Source organism: Emys orbicularis, chromosome 4 (assembly GCF_028017835.1).
Source record: "Emys orbicularis isolate rEmyOrb1 chromosome 4, rEmyOrb1.hap1, whole genome shotgun sequence".
NCBI classification, from domain to species: Eukaryota; Metazoa; Chordata; order Testudines; family Emydidae; genus Emys; species Emys orbicularis.
Window position 1 is genome coordinate 26,072,313 of NC_088686.1, and position 19,057 is coordinate 26,091,369.

The window sequence follows — 19,057 nt, forward strand, 5'->3', positions numbered from 1 at the left end:
ATTAGCACCCACTGTTGTGTACATAGCAAAATCTTTAGACATTAGCACACATTTATACCTTTTATTGAACCACTTTGACTTTTTGGGGGGGAGAAAAAATAGTAATCAGATTTTTTTGATATGTGTAAAACATTCATTTGAAATATTTTAGTAAAAATGAAGTATGAGATTGTGATAGTGTATACTTTCAGTTGAATAAAATAAAGTACATTCTTTGTAAGTGAGCTGTGATGCTTAATAATTTTGATAGAACACTGCTGAAATATTTTTACAGTGAGTTAGTACGGGAGGTAAAACACCTACATCGAATAAGATTTCCTCTTGCAGCAGTATAAACATGAACAGTAATTTTAGGGACACAGACTATGTAGAGCTAGTAGGGGAAAAAAGATTTTGAAATAACTTGGAAAATCCATTAAATTCAGATCCAATTTTATTTGGGTACAAGTGAATGAAGCAGTCCTATTTATAACCAAGGTGTAAATCACAGTATGTTGTTACATTCAGACTTTCACACTTAGAAAATATATATATTTATGTACAGGAATTTGCAAATAGGTGTAAACATACTTAATTTTTCAAGATAGCAGTACATTCCAAAACAAAAATATTAGCAAGGCAAACATCTCAAAATGATTTCGGTCAGCTGGGGGTTGTAAATATATACATATTAAATAAAGTAGCTCTGATGTTTAACATTAAGAGGAGAGTTACTTAATGAAAATGAACTTTTTTTTTTTTTTTTTTTTACACTCTAGATGGAATTTCAGGATATCTGACTATTTTGATACTCAAAAGTAGGCACTGATTTCTAGAAGAAAATTTACTTCTTACTGATATAAATGAGCCAATATGGCTGGTTAAAGTCACTAGTACAAAGTAATCCAGTGTTGGAATAACTCAAGACAATTTAGTCAGACAACTTAGTTTTAAATCAAATGTATAAATTTAGATTTTTAATTAGCTCTGCCGTGTCTATATTAAAAGCCTATATATCTTGCCATTAACAATACTGCAAGTAGGTCAACTAAGATTCCATTTCACTGTTCCATATCTTTATATACTATACCAGAATCTAGATTATACAAATTACTTTCCTATTTATCTTTACAATATGGTCACTGCTCAATTATTCTGCCTTTTAAACTATTCCTCAAAATTAAAAGATATTTGTACACAATTCTCATGCTATCTCATCCATGTAGCACGTCCAAGTCCTGCAACAGGTGGCATAACAGGTGGTGGTATTGGAGGTGGTACTGGTGGTTGTCCACCAGGGGGAACTGTGGGAGGGGGATAATTGGCTGGTGGCATTCCCAGCCCTGGAGGTGGATGAGTTGGAGGCAGTCGTGGAGGTGGGAAGTTAGGATTGTACGTAGGTGGAGGAGGGTACCCAGGAGTAGGTGGTGGGATATTAGGGGGTGGAAATGATGTAGGCGGAGGTGGAGGAACAGGTGGAGGAGGGTTAGGAGGATACACGTGAGGATGATACGGTAAGTGAGTTGGTGGTCCATAAGCTGGTGGCAAAGCGCCATAGGTTGGTCCTTCGGTTTTCATCATTGACTGAAGACTCTGATAACCTTCCCCTGACATGTAAGAATTTGTAGTGGACATCCCAGTTATGTAGCTGGAAGGTGGAGGTGGTGGAGGACGATGAGGCATAGGTGGTGGCTGATGTACGGGTGCAGGATGAGCTGGAGGAGGGATCTGGACCTTTGGTATGTCTACAGAGTCCACTGTAGTACTTTGCTCTGCTTCTCCCATTGAAACTGCAGTTGTCAAAGGAAGCTTACGGTCTGCAACAGACAAAAAAAGCTTCATTTACTTTTCTGTAGCACAGCAATAAGGACTACCTACACTGCTATGTTTTTCTTAAAATGTTAAGATGTTGCACATAGTAGCCTGCTCTCTTCCTGTTTGTTCTGCAGCTAAAATATTTGGAAATCACATGCAATAAGACCTTGTAAGGTCAAAACATAGAAGAAACAGCAGATACCCCACAGTGAAAATTAATGTTGTTATTCTTAGAGACTAATACATTTATTTGAGCATAAGCTTTCGTGGGCTACAGCCCACTTCATTGGCTGCATAGAATGGAACATATAGTAAGGAGATACATATACACAGAGAGAGAACATGAAAAGGTGGGAGTTGTCCTACCAACTCTAATAGGCTAATTAATTAAGAGAAAAAACTTCTGTAGTGATAATCAAGATAGCCCATTACAGACAGTTTGACAAGAGGTGTGAGAATATTCTATGCATCCGATGAAGTGGGCTGTAGCCCACGAAAGCTTATGCTCAAACAAATTTGTTAGACTCTAAGGTGCCACAAGTACTCCTGTTCTTTTTGCGGATACAGACTAACACGGCTGCTACTCTGAAACCTTTATTATTATTAAAATTTATTCCTTCCACACTGCTGAGATCCTTCAATATTGTTCTATGACCAGTACAGGTAAACAGTTGTGACTAAATCCATCCAGTCCAGCAGATGCTTAGGAACAAAGCCACCAAATGCCTGTGCTGACATTACCTTCAAAATCTTTTAACTACTCTAAAAAACAAATGTGATACAATGAAAATAATTCTTTTGATAAGTTGGAATTTGAATTTCTGCAGTTTTGATTCCTGTGTTAGTAGCCTCAATCAGCTCAGTAAGTTCTAAGATTATGGGAAAGTTTACAAAAGGTCACAGTATATGCTACTGTTTCGGCCACTTCCATGTAAGCAAACATTAACCTTAGGTCTTCTAAGAAAAGAAAAGATGCGACACAAAGCTTATTCCTGTCTATGCTGATTTTATTTTGAAAATGTTGGCTATCTACAACCACCTCAAATAAAATGTGTTACTTTGCAATTTAACATTTCTTATTACCAGGTCTGTTTTTCTAAATTATCTTCTGGTACCTTGTAAGAATATGCGCACAATGCCAGCTTGCAGAAACAGCAGGCTCAAGGCAAGCCCTGGTCTGTTGGGTTCTAGATCACTGAACGCTAACTACATTTGAGAATATCTGGCAAACCAGCCTGCTGACAGCAACAGCACTTTATATGTGGCTTTCCGCCTTACAATAAGCCCCACATGTCCCAAAAGCTAGATGCAAAGAAAAATCAGCTCAAGAGCAGAGGCAGTGGAAAAAACCTAACCAGAATATTAGTTTCAACTGCAACCATTCCACATGCAAGGGCTACAGAGATTTGAGACCGTGAAACAGACAAGCATTAGGAAAGGGCTACAAAATTTGGGTCATTTCGTCTGAGCATTCCTCTCACAAACACTTTTGTCTAATTTCTATTATTCCCTTTCCCTACCCCCAAAAACAAAAAAAATCTTAAGCTGGCACAAGATCACACCTATGAAACTTCAAGTTGATTGGACAAAAATCAGGGGAAGTTAAAAATCAGATCAAAGCTGGTTTGAACTAAGGGCAGACCAAACGTCTCTCCATGATAGGACCCAATGGATAGTATCTTCAGAATCTACAGTAGTGAGTTTTAAAATGCTTGACTGATGGAAATAAACTTGTTACACAAAGCTAAGGCACATGTCCTGTTTGTACACAGAATAGTTCACTTTTATAACAAGGTACAAAACATATTTTCACTGAAAAAGCTGTATAGGCAGGTTTGCAGAGCCGCCATTTCACCACTGCCCAACAGTTGAACTAAAATGACAATGCAAAAGAAAGTTGAGATGGACAATCCTGCACATGCTACCCTTTGGCTGTAGAATAATTGATCACCATTCTCTCTGTAACAGCCCTAACCTATTTTAAGACTATCAGGTTCCTCTTCTCCCTCCCCCTTTTCTTTTCTCAAGACTAAAACTACCAACAGTATTTTCACCTGTCCTCATAAGGTCATGTTTTTAAAACCCATTATTATTTTGGGGGCTCTCTCCAGTCTGTCCACATCTTTCCTAAAGTGTGGCGCCCGAAACTGCATACAATATTCCAGCTGAGGCTTCATCGGTGCCAAATAGAACGGGACAATAACCTCCATGTCTTACTTATGAAACCCCTGGTAATATACCCACAATACTTCTTTGCATTTGTATATAGCCATCTCAGATGTTGAGCAGATTCCCACTGTATTGTCCCCCTCTTGTTCCTATGTCCCTATTATAATTTACCATTCTTCTCTCTCCTGCCCACAACTTCTAGCCCTTTGTCAAGGTCACTGTTTTGACAACTACAACCAACAGTAGGATTGTTACCCAGGAGCTAGTGTTGCAGATTAATAAATCTGCCTTTGAAGAGCTGTATTGTCAGTTCTTGAATTTGACACTTGAAGAGATTTCCTACATCAGTTTACAAGTGATATGAAAAATAAAAAAAACATTGCATGGCCAGCATATTATTTTTCAATTAGTTACATAAGAACGGTCGTACTGGGTCAGACCAAAGGTCCATCTAGCCCAGTATCCTGTCTACCAACAGTGGCCCAGAGGGAGTGAACCTAACAGGTAATGATCCAGTGATCTCTCTCCTGCCACCCATCTCCACCCTCTGACAAACAGAGTCTAGGGACACCATTCCTTACCCATTGTGGCTAATAGCCATTAATGGACTTAAAGTTAAAACTTTATTTGCAAAAAGTTCTTTCAGACATCTGACTCTTCCTCACGGAGGGCTAAGTCCATGACAGATTTGAAGTTTAAAATTTGCGAGTAATTGAAAATAGGATGAATGAAAGTTCCTATTCCATCACAATTGTTGTAGGAAATGCTGAATTTTTAAGGAGTTCATAATTGGAGTGGTAATACATAGAATAATTAAATATTGTATGGTCTTCATAAAAGGGTGACAGGTGCCATGCTAGCATCAGGCAGTAGCTTCAAATTGCCTCAAACAATCCCACATGTAATATCTCTTCAGAATATACACCTGAACATAGTTTCTAATGCTTATACAGTGCCAACCAGTAAGGGGATGGTCTTTTCCTTGGCTCATTTCCTAAAAGAAGGCTTGATCTGCCAAGGAACCCTGTAATGCTCCAAAATGCCATATGTTTTTGAAAAAAATTGTAGTACTGTGCTTCCAGTGCCTTGATACATTAGCTGTCCTTCCACTGACCCTGAGATATGACATAAATATTTTATAGTGTGTGCTATATAATGCAACTAAAAATGACAGCTCCTAACAGGGGACAACAAGAGACAGCAGAACACAGTGGCAGGGTGTGTGCTTAGTACTATAAAGAGGAACAGCATCAGCTTTCTTCCCCTTTCCTGTATAACATTTCAATTAAGTGTGAGGACTCTTGTAAATAATTTGTATAAATCTAATATGTGCATCATAGCTGCACATACCCACCTTCAAAAGAAGTGCCCATTGTTTTATGACAGTGGAGAAGCAGGATCTATTCACTACACTGAATTGTAGAGAAACCAGCCTCTATTTTATATGCAAATAGGTTACCAAGGGAGGTTGTGGAATCCCTGTCATTGGAGGTTTTTAATAACAGGTTAGACCAGGGGTAGGCAACCTATGGCACGCAAGCTGATTTTCAGTGGCACTCACTGCCCGGGTCCTGACCACCAGTCTGGGGGGCTCTGCATTTTATTTTTAAATGAAGCTTCTTAAACATTTTAAAAACCTTATTTACTTTACATACAACAATAGTTTAGTTATATATTATAGACTTATAGAAAGAGACCTTCTAAAACGCTGAAATGTATTACTGGTACGTGAAACCTTAAATTAGAGTGAATAAATGAAGACTTGGCACACCACTTCTGAAAGGTTGCTGACCCCTGGGTTAGACGAATACCTGTCAAGGATGTTGTAGGTATCCCTTCAATTACAGGAGAACCTCTCAAGGTTTCTTCCAGCCCTACATTTTTATGATTCTATATGTTTTCAGCTGCTTCATACGTTTCTCCACAGATTATGAAAACTGGCACAGAATACTTTGTAAAAACGTGAAGATTCAAGGTTACAAACATAGTGCCCATTAAAGTTAACGATGAAATCGCAAGTCTTATCCTTGCTTTTTCAATTAATATTTTCAAATTCCTTTTGGCCTGAAATTTTCTGTAACTTGTCTTAAATCAGCTTTGATATCATTACCTCAAACCAATACAGTACATAACCTCAAATATGGCAGAGCAAAACAGACTGTTTGGGAGGTCCAGAGAAGTCTTCTGGCCACTATCTTACTTATGTACTCGTTCTAATTACACTATCAAATATTTCATCACCTTTCATACTACAATTAGTTTTATTCAAACCAACATGACACTTTTAGCCCACAGTAGCAAAAGAACAAGGTCAAGCACTTAACTCCAAAAGATCCAATAAGAACAGCAGGCTGGAAATTAACTCTTAATAAAACCTTACCTGGAGGTGGGTGCACAGGAGGTACTGGTGGATGAGATGTCTCAATTTTAGGAATTTTAGATGGTGGTGGTTCTGAAAAAACAAATTTGGAAGCCCCCCCATCAACAAAAATGTAAGTTTAGTTATGGCTCCATCAGCATACTAAGATCGGAAATCCAGAATGGGTTTTGGGAAAAGGATTCTTTTATTATGTTTGTACTGTGCTATGTAAAGTGGGGCTCCGACTTGTTTGGAGACTGTAGGCATTACCACAGTATGAAATTTAAATAATCTAACTGAAATCTAGCATCACACATGTTAGTTTATTATTAGGGTCTATCCACAACTTTTAACCATGAGACATGGTTACTTTACGACAGAGCTGGAAAAAGAAAGATCTCGCCAAACTTGTTACATAGGCACAGTTGGGGTATACAGCAAAATAACTTTTACAAAGTGGATACCGGAAGACAATCATGTGTTGGCCTAACTCTCTGACAAAAGAAAAACGTGGTTAACTGCCAAAGTTAACTGTAAGCCATGCCAGTAATTGGCTACACACTTAAGTTATAATGGAGATGGAGCTTTTATAATAGTAATTGTTAGTTCTACTGAGCAGCCTATTTGTACAAGCATAAAGGGACTATGCTTTAGGAACAATTATACTGTACTTCCACAGATTAAAAAAAAAAAGTTTGTTTTTTTGTTTATTGGAAGGTCTATATTTAAGCCTGCATAATCAAGACCAAACAAACAGGGTAATTTCTAGACCTAGAAAGAAACTAACCAAGCAATTTTAGAAGGTGCAGTGAATTAGTTATTCTGGCAAACAGTTTTGCTTATTAAAAAAGTGAAAGACATAATATACAGTAAAAAAATACAATATCTACCTGATGCCTTGGTTTCTTCTTTGGGAGATACAGCCTATTAGTAAAAAAAACAAAATTCACATCAATCTCCAGAACTATACATTATAAAATCTGAATAATTCAAACATAAAAATGTAATTAGCAAACACATACTGTTAATACTAATAGGATGCAGTTTATTAAGGCCTGGTACACCTCTACCTCGATATAATGCTGTCCTTGGGAGCCAAAAAATCTTACCGCATTATAGGTGAAACTGTGTTATATCGAACTTGCTTTAATCCACCGGTGTGCGCAGCCCCCCCCCGAGCACTGCTTTACTGCGTTATATCCGAATTCGTGTTATATCGGGTCACGTTATATTGGGGTAGAAGTGTATATGCACAGGTTTTGCATCAATTTAACTAAATCTGTTTCCAATTCAAGTGCGAGAACTGTGGTCTAGACAAGCCCTAAATCTTTTTTTTTTTTTTTTTTTTAAACTAAAAGGCCTGTGATGTTCCACACAAACAAAGAGCATTGAATCAGGCAATATGAAGTGGGTAATTTGATTTGGATAGGAGAGTTGATGGTTAAGAATGTGAGAGAGTGAAGAGTCTGAAAAATGTACCTACTGTGTGTGAACACGGAGCTGCTTTTGTAATTCTTGTTATTTAATGTTCACATCTTTTAATTTATTTATAATCTACTGAAGCAGCATCATGGTCCAGTGGACAGAATGCTGACCGGGAAGTCGGGCGACGTGGGCTCTATTTCTGGCTCTGCCTCTGACCTGTTGTGTGAACTTTGGCAAGTCATTTCACCTCTTTATACCTCAGTTACCCAGTCAGTAGGATAATGAAAAAAATATTTCCCTTTGTAAAGCACTTTAAAATCTTCAGGTAGAAAACACTATGTAAGAGCCAAGTATTATCGTAACAGCACAGAACGTGGGTGCATACTAAATTCAGAGTGAATGAGAAATGTTTTACAGACATGGGAGTGAGAAAATCAAATGTTTTCACTTTGACACGACTTTCTTTTGGAACATTCTATCACCAAAGTGGCTTGGCGTAGAAACTGCAAATATATTTTCATTTGTCTGAATTCCTTTAAGTTCTATAAACTTTCTTGCAGACTAAAGTATACACTTGTAGGCTTCCTACCTATCCTGCACCAGCCATCTCAAGCCAATGTAGTTTAAGAAGTTCAGTAAATCTAACAGGAATTTAATGAGCACACAAGCTTATCAAGAAATTAAATTCCTTAGCAGAATCAGCCAAGTTACAGAGCTCCTGTAAGATCCACCAAAACTCCTGCTCCAAGACTTCACAAACGCAGACAACTACGTTCCTGAAGTCTATCCTGAGCTATGCTGCCCTGTAAGTGGAAGTCTGCACAGTCTCCAAGATACGACCAGTGATATTCTGCTTTCTCTAACCCTGCAAACACATTTCCTCCCAATAACTGCGGGATCTTGCCCAAAGAATTTAACTTGACTAATGTCATTAAGTAAACATTGCAATTTCTTTGGAGTTGTAACTAAATTAAATTCTTTCCTACAGCTTACTTTAGGGGTAAATAATTCTATAATCTCATAAAAATGTTGTCTCTAGAGAGATGTGTAATAGTGCCAATACAGATATTATATAATTATTTTTGGAGTTCTAGGGTAACTAAACAGCTGTGACCAAAACGCACAGAATTCAAGATCATTATTTAATCGCTAAAGATCATCTTGTAAAAATTTTTAAATGAGGTCCATGAGTTAGAGGCAGTCTGGGGAAAACAGAATACAAATTTTTAAGTGCAATGAACCGTATGAACTGTAACAAAACTATACCATATTTGCTAGCAGTAACTTCTTACTTTCCTGAGCCCCAAGTGCTAGGGCTGTTAACTGTTCTGTCAGTGTATCCAGAATTTCAAGGTGGTTTTCTTATTATTTTGACAAGAATGTGCCAGTGAGGACACAGGACTGACTGTTATTTCAGCAAAAGCAGGTATGTGTTAGAAGAGCTCCAATTTAGGTCTCAAGACAAGGCTGTACACATGTACACTATAATTTCACTGCTTTATTTAAATTCTTTGCTATCCTTCATTCTAGTAACTGAAGTAATATTCCAGAGCCCACTTCAACTTCTACCTTTTCTCCAAAGATTTCAGTGTTTTCCTGTATATGCCTTTCCTTGTAATACAAGATTTGTCCAGTCATGAGCAATGTATAAATACACCAGCCATATCCAAAAGCTTCAGTGAGTGACTATGAAGCCACAAATTTTCATAGCTGTGTATAATTTTAACTAGCTAGTCCATGAAATTTATTTTGAATGTGTTCTAACTGCAGGTCTGCAAATCAAATTATAATTGCACACATAATTACTGAAAAGGGCACTCATTTTCGTTTACTTTCATGATTGAGTAGAGTAAACAATTTTACAATGGTAACGTCTCCCCACGTTTAAATGATCCTGTAAAGCTTAGATATGTGAATTAAAAAATGAATACCACCAATGGTTAAGTACAGGCAAAGTGTAAGTTCTTTCAAAGTTATTTATTCCCTATGAAGTTTCACCAGTTTTGAGAGAGACTGGTTCAAAACCATTTTTGTTTAACTATTACATATTCAAAAGCATGAACATGCAAACCAGAACAGGTCAATCTGAAATGGAGTATTTTTAAATTGGGTCAATCTGAAAGCAAGTAAGTTTAGACAAATATAATGGAATTCTCAAAGGAGTTCATTTTTAACTTCCCTTTGATTATATGCAGTGGATCCCCTGGTAGGGATCAATTGGATATAATCAAAAGGAAGTTACCTACAAGCTTCTTAAAAGGCCTCTTTATTTCCAGTGCCCTAACTTCCTCCGCTTATCACTTGATTCCCTCCAACTTTCATCCTCTCCACTCCACCAGAACTGATCAATCAAAAAAGTCACTAATGACACCTTCCTCTCCAAATCTAAGAGCCTGTGCTCCATTCTAATTCTCTTCAATGTGTCTGCTGCTGCTGATACACACTACCCTTTTCTTCTGGAGGCCATCTCTTCCTGGGGTCCCTGACTCATTTCCTGGTTCACTTCCTGCCTTACTTACCCACTCTTTCACTGTTGCCTTCACTGGATCCTTGGTCCTGCTTCTTCTCTCTCGCTTTTGCATTCTCAAATCTTCCACCACTAAATATTTCCCCTCCCTGGGTAACTTCACCTACTCCAACTGTCTCATATTTCACATCTACCTCTCTAACCACGACCTCTGTTCAGGCTCAAACCTCTTCCTGCCTCTCCCATACTTCCCAATTGATGTCCTAATGCTATTCAAACTAAACAGGGCAAAAATGAGCATCCCAACTTTCCTCCTGAAACTTCTCCCCCTCATCCCCTTTGATAATTCCACAACAGTCTATTACTGAAGCTGGCAGCAAACTTAGGGTTTACTTTGACTCCTGCCCAGCATTACCAGCTCTTGTGGTTTTATCACAAGACCCCCTACACCTGATGTTTCCTAAAGCCTCAGCTCCTGAAGTAATACAAATGTGAGAATCTGTTTTTGGGAAGGGTTTTTTTAAGCCCTCATGCTTGTGGAGCAAAGCTTGCTTGTTTTGTCACTCTGTCTCCCCCGTCCCCGCAAGTATTTAGGAGTTTCAGTGGCAATTAGCGGACCTCTGCTATGCTTCGACAAAAAGCTTGCCATATAGATATTCCTCTATTCCCCTTATGTTACTGAATTTCTCTTTAAGAGGGAATCATCTACAACCAGTATAAGACAGGTCACTACCCCTTCACTTTAGGGGTTTAGAGCAGTGGTTCTCAACCCTTTGGACTACTGTACCCCTTTCAGGAGTCTGATTTGTCTTGCATACCCCAAGTTTCATCTCAGGCTTTGACTTCAGCCCTGCACAGCAGGGCATGGGCTTTCAGCCCTGGGCCCCAGTGAGTCTAACACTGGCCCTGGCAACCCCATTAAAACGAACTTGCTCACAGTTTGAGAACCGCTGATATAATATATAGAACATTGTCTGTATGAAATTTTAGTTTGTACTGACTTTGCCAGTGCTTTTAAAACCAGGCAAATATCTAGATGAGTTTATATATTTCCTAGAAGGCCTCCACGTACCCCCAGGGTTACACGTACCCCTAGTTGAGAATCACTGGTTTAGAGCAACTGAAATTAATGTCTGGCATCCTGCCACAGTTGCCAAAATGTCTGAATGATTAATATGTGAAATTATAAACATATAAATTATAAGGGAAACCACCTAACACTAGTTTAACACAAATTCTTTTATTAAATCCAAAGGCCAAAGGGTATTTATACAATTGCTCTAAAAATGCCTAAAAAGCCTAACTAATAAGCAATTTACTACATCCAACCAGTACCAAAACATTTATAAGCATTTGATCAAGATGCTTACAAATGGGCTAGGCCCAGGGGTGCTTAGACCCATACTGCTTGGCTCCAGCATGGTCAGACAGGTATTAGTAATGAACCCCTTTAAGAGTTTACTTATTATACCCATAACAAACAAGTGATGTCATTGCTTGCTGACTTCAGCTATAAATCAACTTGAGACAACTGACCCTTAGTTCCAGTCCTAATCCTCCTAAGATTTACAGCCCCCTTTCTTCCCTTATTTTCTCCCCCACTCCTTGCTTACCAGCAGAACAGTGGGAAGGTCTGGGCTTGTTTCTTTTACGACAGTTTTTCTTTGTCTTGTTACTCCCGCTCTTTATTTTATTAGTTACTTTTGAAGCCATACATCCTTCCCACACTACTAGTAATACTACTTATTCTCATGACCTTCTTTTACTTGCTGATTGGGGCCCTCTTTACAACACACAGTATATCCTTAACCAAACTTAAGCTAACTTTAATTCTTTAATTTTACTCTTATCCTACACCCTATGCCTGTTATAACATCCCTCTGTGTGGCAATTATCCTCACTATCCTCTCCAAACCTTGTCTGAAAAATTTACTTTTGCCTTGCTTTCCACCAGTTATCTACTCCTGTGCAGTCTAATTCCTCCACTTTGCCCTACTTCAGTCTGTGTTTAGGTATCAGAACTTATGATTTTCTTACTCTGTAATGACTTATTTGCCTTACTTCACATCCCTCCTTTCCTTTGGCTAGCCTCATTTCTGTTTAATTTAGATGGGACACATTTTGGGGCAGGAAGCATGACTCTAAATCTCTATGAAGCTCCATGCCAAGTTACAGCACAACCTACATTGTTAATAAACTGTGAAATCACTAGTTTTCCATATCACACATATGCAAAGCAGCAATAATTCCACTTTGCCAGGGTAGATAGTTTTATTCTGCATTTTAATACCCAACAGATCAAGCAGCTTTAACTGATGCCAAATGATGATCCCACGTTTTAAATTCTTTATTAGCACTAAAGTGGCACACAACATGAAAAGTTCTTCCCTACATGTGAAATCAAAGAAGCCATTTTAAATCTGAAGTGACTCCCCCTTGACCATCATGGAGATGACTTTTGAAATTGTTTGCTCTAATTAGTCAAACGATCACTTCAAGCAGCGACCAAATTCCATTTTATTAGGTTAGTCTGTATTTATTCACAAAGTCTAATCTTGCGAAAATAATTTCACCAAGACACCCCACCATCATGGAGTAAGTGAAAGCAGCTGATGGAGGAAACAGTTAACAAAATGGGTCAGACAAAATTTCACACAAATAAGATCTGTGACTAGTTGTTTATGTAAAAGCAGTATGTACCACATGTCAAAAAAGCCTACCAAAGTGCTTTTTCCAGTCATGTCAGCGAGTGTAATCTTTTTCCTTCAGTAAATCACTGAAAATCCTTTTAGCCATTCTTCCATGTAAGATATTGCCTCTTCTAGCAAAGGTTACTAAAATCTGTTTATGGAGATTTTTTTTTTAATTGGCTATTTAGTTGTGTTGCTGACCAATATCCCAAGTTCCATAGTAATATTTTTTTCTAGTACAGTACTTGAAGTTTGAGATGAGTTCATCGGCAGTTTTAAATGAGGCAATCCTGCAACATACAGTAGAACCTCAGAGTTATGAACTGACCAGTCACCACACACCTCATTTGGAACTGGAAGTACAGTATGGTACCGCATTAAACAAACAACTAAAATATAAAGGGCAAGTTTAAAAAAAGTTTTGACAAGGTAAGGAAACTTTCTGTGCCTTTTTCATTTAAATTAAGATGTTTAAAAGCATCTTTTTTCTTCTGCATACTAAAGTTTCAAAGCTGTATTAAGCCACTGTTCAGTTGTAAACTTTTGAAAGAACAACCATAACCTTTTGTTCAGAGTTACGAACAACCTCCATTCTAAAGGTGTTTGTAACTGAGGTTCTACTGTATGTGCACCTGTATCTTTGAAAATTTTACATCTTCAATACAAATGTATCAGCCTCCAATAACATATATTTTAGTTTTACCATTTAAGGTAGTTTTTCTCAGTAAAACAACAATGGGAGAGATTACACTGGTCTACAATTTTTGAGAAGTCGTCTGCTTCAGAGATAAAATGTGCTATTTATTATGTATTTTGATGTGCTGAATTCAAATATGACAATTAAAACAACTGATTGGCTACTGTTTCTAAGATATTTAAGTTTTGACATTTTATGTCTATGTATATTGTGTAGATAGTAGAGTTTTAATCATAAATTGTAAACCTAGGTCTTTTCATGTGTTTATGGTTGCTTTACATGATAATATTTCACCTGTCCTGTTTATGTAACACTTTAAAAATCAGCAAAAGGGATATATAAATAAAATTTATTATGAAACAAAAGGCAAAAAACTATTCTGTACATAGTTTAGTCCTATTCAGTGTCTACTCGGCGCTTCTTGGCTTGTCTCTTGTATTCATTAAATGGAGCATCTCTTGTCACTGTCCAGCAATAGTCTGCAAACATTGATGGGCTCCATTTGCCCTGATAGCGTTTCTCCATTGTTGCAATGTCCTGGTGAAATCGCCCGCCGTGCTCGTCGCTCACTGCTCCGCAGTTCGGTGGAAAAAAATCTAGATGAGAGTGCAAAAAATGTATCTTTAGTGACATGTTGCAACCAAGGCTTTTGTATGCCTTGAGGAGGTTTTCCACCAACAACCTGTAGTTGTCTGCCTTGTTGTTTCCGAGAAAATTTATTGCCACTAACTGGAAGGCTTTCCATGCCGTCTTTTCCTTGCCACGCAGTGCATGGTCAAATGCATCATCTCGAAGAAGTTCACAAATCTGAGGACCAACAAAAACACCTTCCTTTCTCTTAGCTTCACTTAACCTTGGAAATTTTCCACGGAGGTACTTGAAAGCTGCTTGTGTTTTGTCAATGGCCTTGACAAAGTTCTTCATCAGATCCAGCTTGATGTGTACGGGTGATAACAAAATCTTCCTTCATTCAACAAGTGGTGGATGCTGAACACTTTTCCTCCCAGGCGCCAATGACTGTCGGAGTGGCCAATCTTTCTTGATGCAGTGGGAATCTCTTGCACGACTATCCCATTCACAGAGAAAACAGCAGTACTTTGTGTATCCAGTCTGCAGACCAAGCAAGAGAGCAACAACCTTCAAATCGCCACAAAGCTGCCACTGATGTTGGTCCTAGTTTATGCACCTCAAAAGTTGTTTCATGTTGTCATAGGTTTCCTTCATATGGACTGCATGACCAACTGGAATTGATGGCAAAACATTGCCATTATGCAGTAAAACAGCTTTAAGACTCGTCTTCGATGAATCAATGAACAGTCTCCACTCATCTGGATCGTGAACGATGTTGAGGGCTGCCATCACACCATCCATGTTGTTGCAGGCTACAAGATCACCTTCCATGGAGAAGAATGGGACAAGATCCTTTTGACGGTCACGGAACATGGAAACCCTAACATCACCTGCCAGGAGATTCCACTGCTGTAGTCTGGAGTCCAACAGCTCTGCCTTACTCTTGGGTAGTTCCAAATCCCTGACAAGGTCATTCAGTTCACCTTGTGTTATGAGGTGTGGTTCAGAGGAGGAGGATGGGAGAAAATGTGGGTCCTGTGACATTGATGGTTCAGGACCAGAAGTTTCATCCTCTTCCTCGTCTGACTCAAGTGAGAAGGATACTGGTGCATCAGGAACCGGCAGTCCTTCTCCGTGGGGTACTGGGCGTATAGCTGATGGAATGTTTGGATAATGCACAGTCCACTTTTTCTTCTTTGACACACCTTTCCCAACTGGAGGCACCATGCAGAAGTAACAATTGCTGGTATGATCTGTTGGCTCTCTCCAAATCATTGGCACTGCAAAAGGCATAGATTTCCTTTTCCTGTTCAACCACTGGCGAAGATTTGTTGCACAAGTGTTGCAGCATATGGGTGGGGCCCACCTCTTGTCCTGATCTCCAATTTTGCAGCCAAAATAAAGGTGATAGGCTTTCTTAACCATAGTGGTTATACTGCGCTTTTGTGATGCAAAAGTCACTTCACCAAACATAGCAGAAGTTATCTGCACTGTTCACACAAGTACGAGGCATCTCTGCTCACTTTGGCTAAACAGAAATGTGTCCCTTTGCAAAATCAAACACTGACAAATAAGAGAGCACCACACTATGATTTCTAGAGCTGACATAGGGCAATTTGTTCAGCAGAGTGATGTAAGCTTCGTTATAATTGCATCATCCATGACTTCTAGGAATAACATGATGCAATTCATATCATGTATGACGCAATACCAGCTTCAGATTGCATCATTCATTGTTTTGCCTAAAAAGCAAGTACTGTCCAAACCCAGTCATAGATTTATTCATAGATCCAGTCAAAGATGTATTTTAGTCATTACTGGTTTAAATTGAGATCCCTTCCCTTTATAACTCACTTATCCTCCGCCATTCCCAAGTCAAGGGTCGTATATACTGACCCAATAGCATATCTTGAAAACTAGAGCCAATCAACAATTTTAAGCATCATTTTCGTTCTCAGTGACCCAGAATTAGTAAAGTTTGACTACATTTATTTCAGAAGCATTTTGGCTGTAGAGCAGTGTATTAGTCTCCCTTCTGCATCCGTTTACACTCTAGGCTGATGCTAGGTGGGCTCAGATACCGTTCTCATCAGATCTCCAACTAAGCAAGATCAAGCCTCCTTAATACTTATGAGACTGAAGAAAACTCCAGGTGCTGCAGGAAATCATGCTGTTGATTCAGTAATACTCTCGTTCCTCCAAAATTAATTCATGAATTCATGCCTCAGCATGGGATTGGAAGCCTAAAGCTGCTGAAGATGCATTCTTTTAAGAAAGACCTAAAACAAATACTTAGACTATTTGCAGACAAAAGTTCCTTGGCATTTTTGCAACAGTTATATATGGCCAGATTAGTTTGTGTTTTCATTATTTCCATAGTGCCAACTGATTACTACGTACTTCACAGACAAATATAAAAAAGGTCCTGCCCTTAAGATCCTACAACGCAAGAAGACAATGTGCAATGAAAGCAAGTTTTTTTTTTGGGGGGGGGGGGGGGGGAGAAGAGAAGAGGAGCAAATACATTCTGGCTACCTAAAATTCCCCCTAAAGTTTCAATTGAATTTGGTATTCTTTATTTTCCATCTTCAACTACCATGTACTGCAAACGTACAATGTTACAACAGTGCTGCCATGTTCCACTGCAGACGTGACTTTGTTTCAGCAGTAAATGACATTCTATGTAAAATCTAAGATTACACAGATCTATGCATTCTTAACTTTTTCTGCCTGCTACCTCTATCTAGACTTTAGCACACTCCTCCTCAGCCCCAAATCTTTCACTGTATTGTCTGTTTTCTCCAGAGATGCTGCCTGCTGTTCTCTCTAAATCAAAGTTGCATTAGCAGTAATAGGTCATAAGAAGACATTAAGAATTTATAAGAAAGAGGGGAGGGCACATCCTAAATAGCCCAAGAAAACAGATACCAGAGGCTCTAGTGTGACTAATGCACTTGTTATTTCACTGCTGTTTGAATAAATTATCAAAACATAAATGCAATAGAGACAACAATTTAGTTAACTGCGTATCAAACAGAGGTCCAAAGGCTGTACTTGACCCTGGAATGACTTTGGATAAGTGTGCAGCTGGAATACTTATGAGGTTTTGTCCATTGTGTAGGGTGCTTTCTTATTTTAAAAGAACATTGATGGTACAGAGCACAAGACATGGAATGCATAAAACCGTGTCTGTAAGATTAATTTTTTTTATATTGTCATGATGAAAATATGCAAAACTTAAGTGGTTTGTAATGGGGTGCTGCCCTCAAGCATGCCCCCTTGTGGCCCTGCAGATGCATTGCTCCTGGCACCCACTGAGGTTTTCAATTACAGGCAGCCCTCGGACTTACAACACAGTTGGTTCCTTACAGTTGGTAAGTCATAAGTTGGAACTCGGAACCACAATCTACTCCATCGTTGGACCAAGCGTCATAAACTTGAACCCTATAGTCATAAGTCGAATCAGTGTGTCAACGTAGAAGCATGGTAAGTGCCGTTCGTCGTAACTCGAACGTTGTAAAGTCAAGGACTGCCTGTACTCAGTCCAGAGTAGTTCAAAGCACACACCAACTTCACTGTGGGGTGGGGTGGGGGGCTAGTTTATTAATTCTGTCTACAGAGTGCGACTTACTCCTTTAGTCACTCAAGTTCACACCCACTCCAGGTTCACAGAAGAGTCCTGATAGGTTTTTACTGCTCCTGTTCAGGAGGCACCCCAGGTCCTTCTTTGAAGTTGGGTTGTACTTTAAACAGTTTATTTCCCTTTAAGATAGCAGCCCTGAGCTGGGTTGTAATTTAGGCCAACTGCAGGGCCTTGCACAGCTTCTCCTTCAGCTGGTCCCTTTCCCCAATAAGTTTCCAGCCTCAAAGGATTCAGCATCAAGCCTTCTCCCACTGCTGTCTTCCCTGCTATGAGAGAGAAGGTAGCATATATGCTCATCCAATTGGTTAGATGAGAGGGAAGCCTTGCCCCCACCCTGCAGGACTCCTGGTGCAGGCCCTTAAAGAAAGTGACAGGATTTCATGTCCACTTATTTCCACTTATTCCTAGTACCACTTCCTCTCTACTAATATCTCCCAGGTCCTTATATACATCAGATCTTTCAAAATCTTAAAGGGCCAAGGGTAAGCTGACCCCTAGGTATCACTACCGTTAAGGGAGCAGACTACCCCATCAAGTGGTTCCACTCTGAAAATGCCTAAAAATGACACAAAAAGAACAGGAGTACTTGTGGCACCTTAGGGTACATCTTCATTACCCGCCGTATCGGCGGGTAGCGATCGATTTATCGGGGATCGATATATCGCATCTCGTTAAGACGTGATATATCGATCCCCGAATGCGCTCCCCGTCGACTCCGGAACTCCACCGGAGCGAGCGGAGTCGATGGGGGAGCCGCGGCCGTCGATCCCGCGCCGTGTGGACCCCAGGTAAGTCGATCTAAGATACTTCGACTTCAACTACGCTATTCACGTAGCTGAAGTTGCGTATCTTAGATCGACCCCCCCCCGTGTAGACCAGCCCTTAGAGACTAACAAATTTATTTGAGCATAAGCTTTCGTGGGCTACAGCCCACTTCTTCGGATGCTGTAGCCCACGAAAGCTTATGCTCAAATAAATTTGTTCGTCTCTAAGGTGCCACAAGTACTCCTGTTCTTTTTGTGTCATTTTTAGGCATTTTCAGAGTGGAACCACTTGATGGGGTAGTCTGCTCCCTTAATGGTAGTGATACCTCGGGGTCAGCTCTTTTTGCGGATACAGACTAACACGTCTGCTACTCTGAAACCTGCAAAAATGACACATTAGAGGTTCCACCTATATTGAATCTCTGATTTTATATAAAATATGCTCATTTTGGGGGAAAAAATGTAAATGGCCAATCCAA

The 19,057-nt window shown here is 39.3% G+C and overlaps 1 protein-coding gene across 2 annotated transcripts in view; it reads right to left on the reverse strand.

Moving 5' to 3' along the window:
- Positions 1–420: 420 nt before the first annotated feature.
- CCNK (cyclin K) overlaps positions 421–19,057 on the reverse strand; it is a 35,576-nt gene continuing 16,939 nt past the window's right edge. For both annotated transcript variants that reach the window (XM_065402486.1, XM_065402487.1), the window contains 3 exons: positions 7,213–7,246; positions 6,344–6,415; positions 421–1,796 (listed from right to left, as the gene is read on the reverse strand). In XM_065402486.1, the coding sequence (XP_065258558.1) occupies positions 1,189–1,796; positions 6,344–6,415; positions 7,213–7,246 (714 nt within the window). In that variant the 3' untranslated portion in view covers positions 421–1,188. The remainder of the gene's footprint in view (positions 1,797–6,343; positions 6,416–7,212; positions 7,247–19,057) is intronic.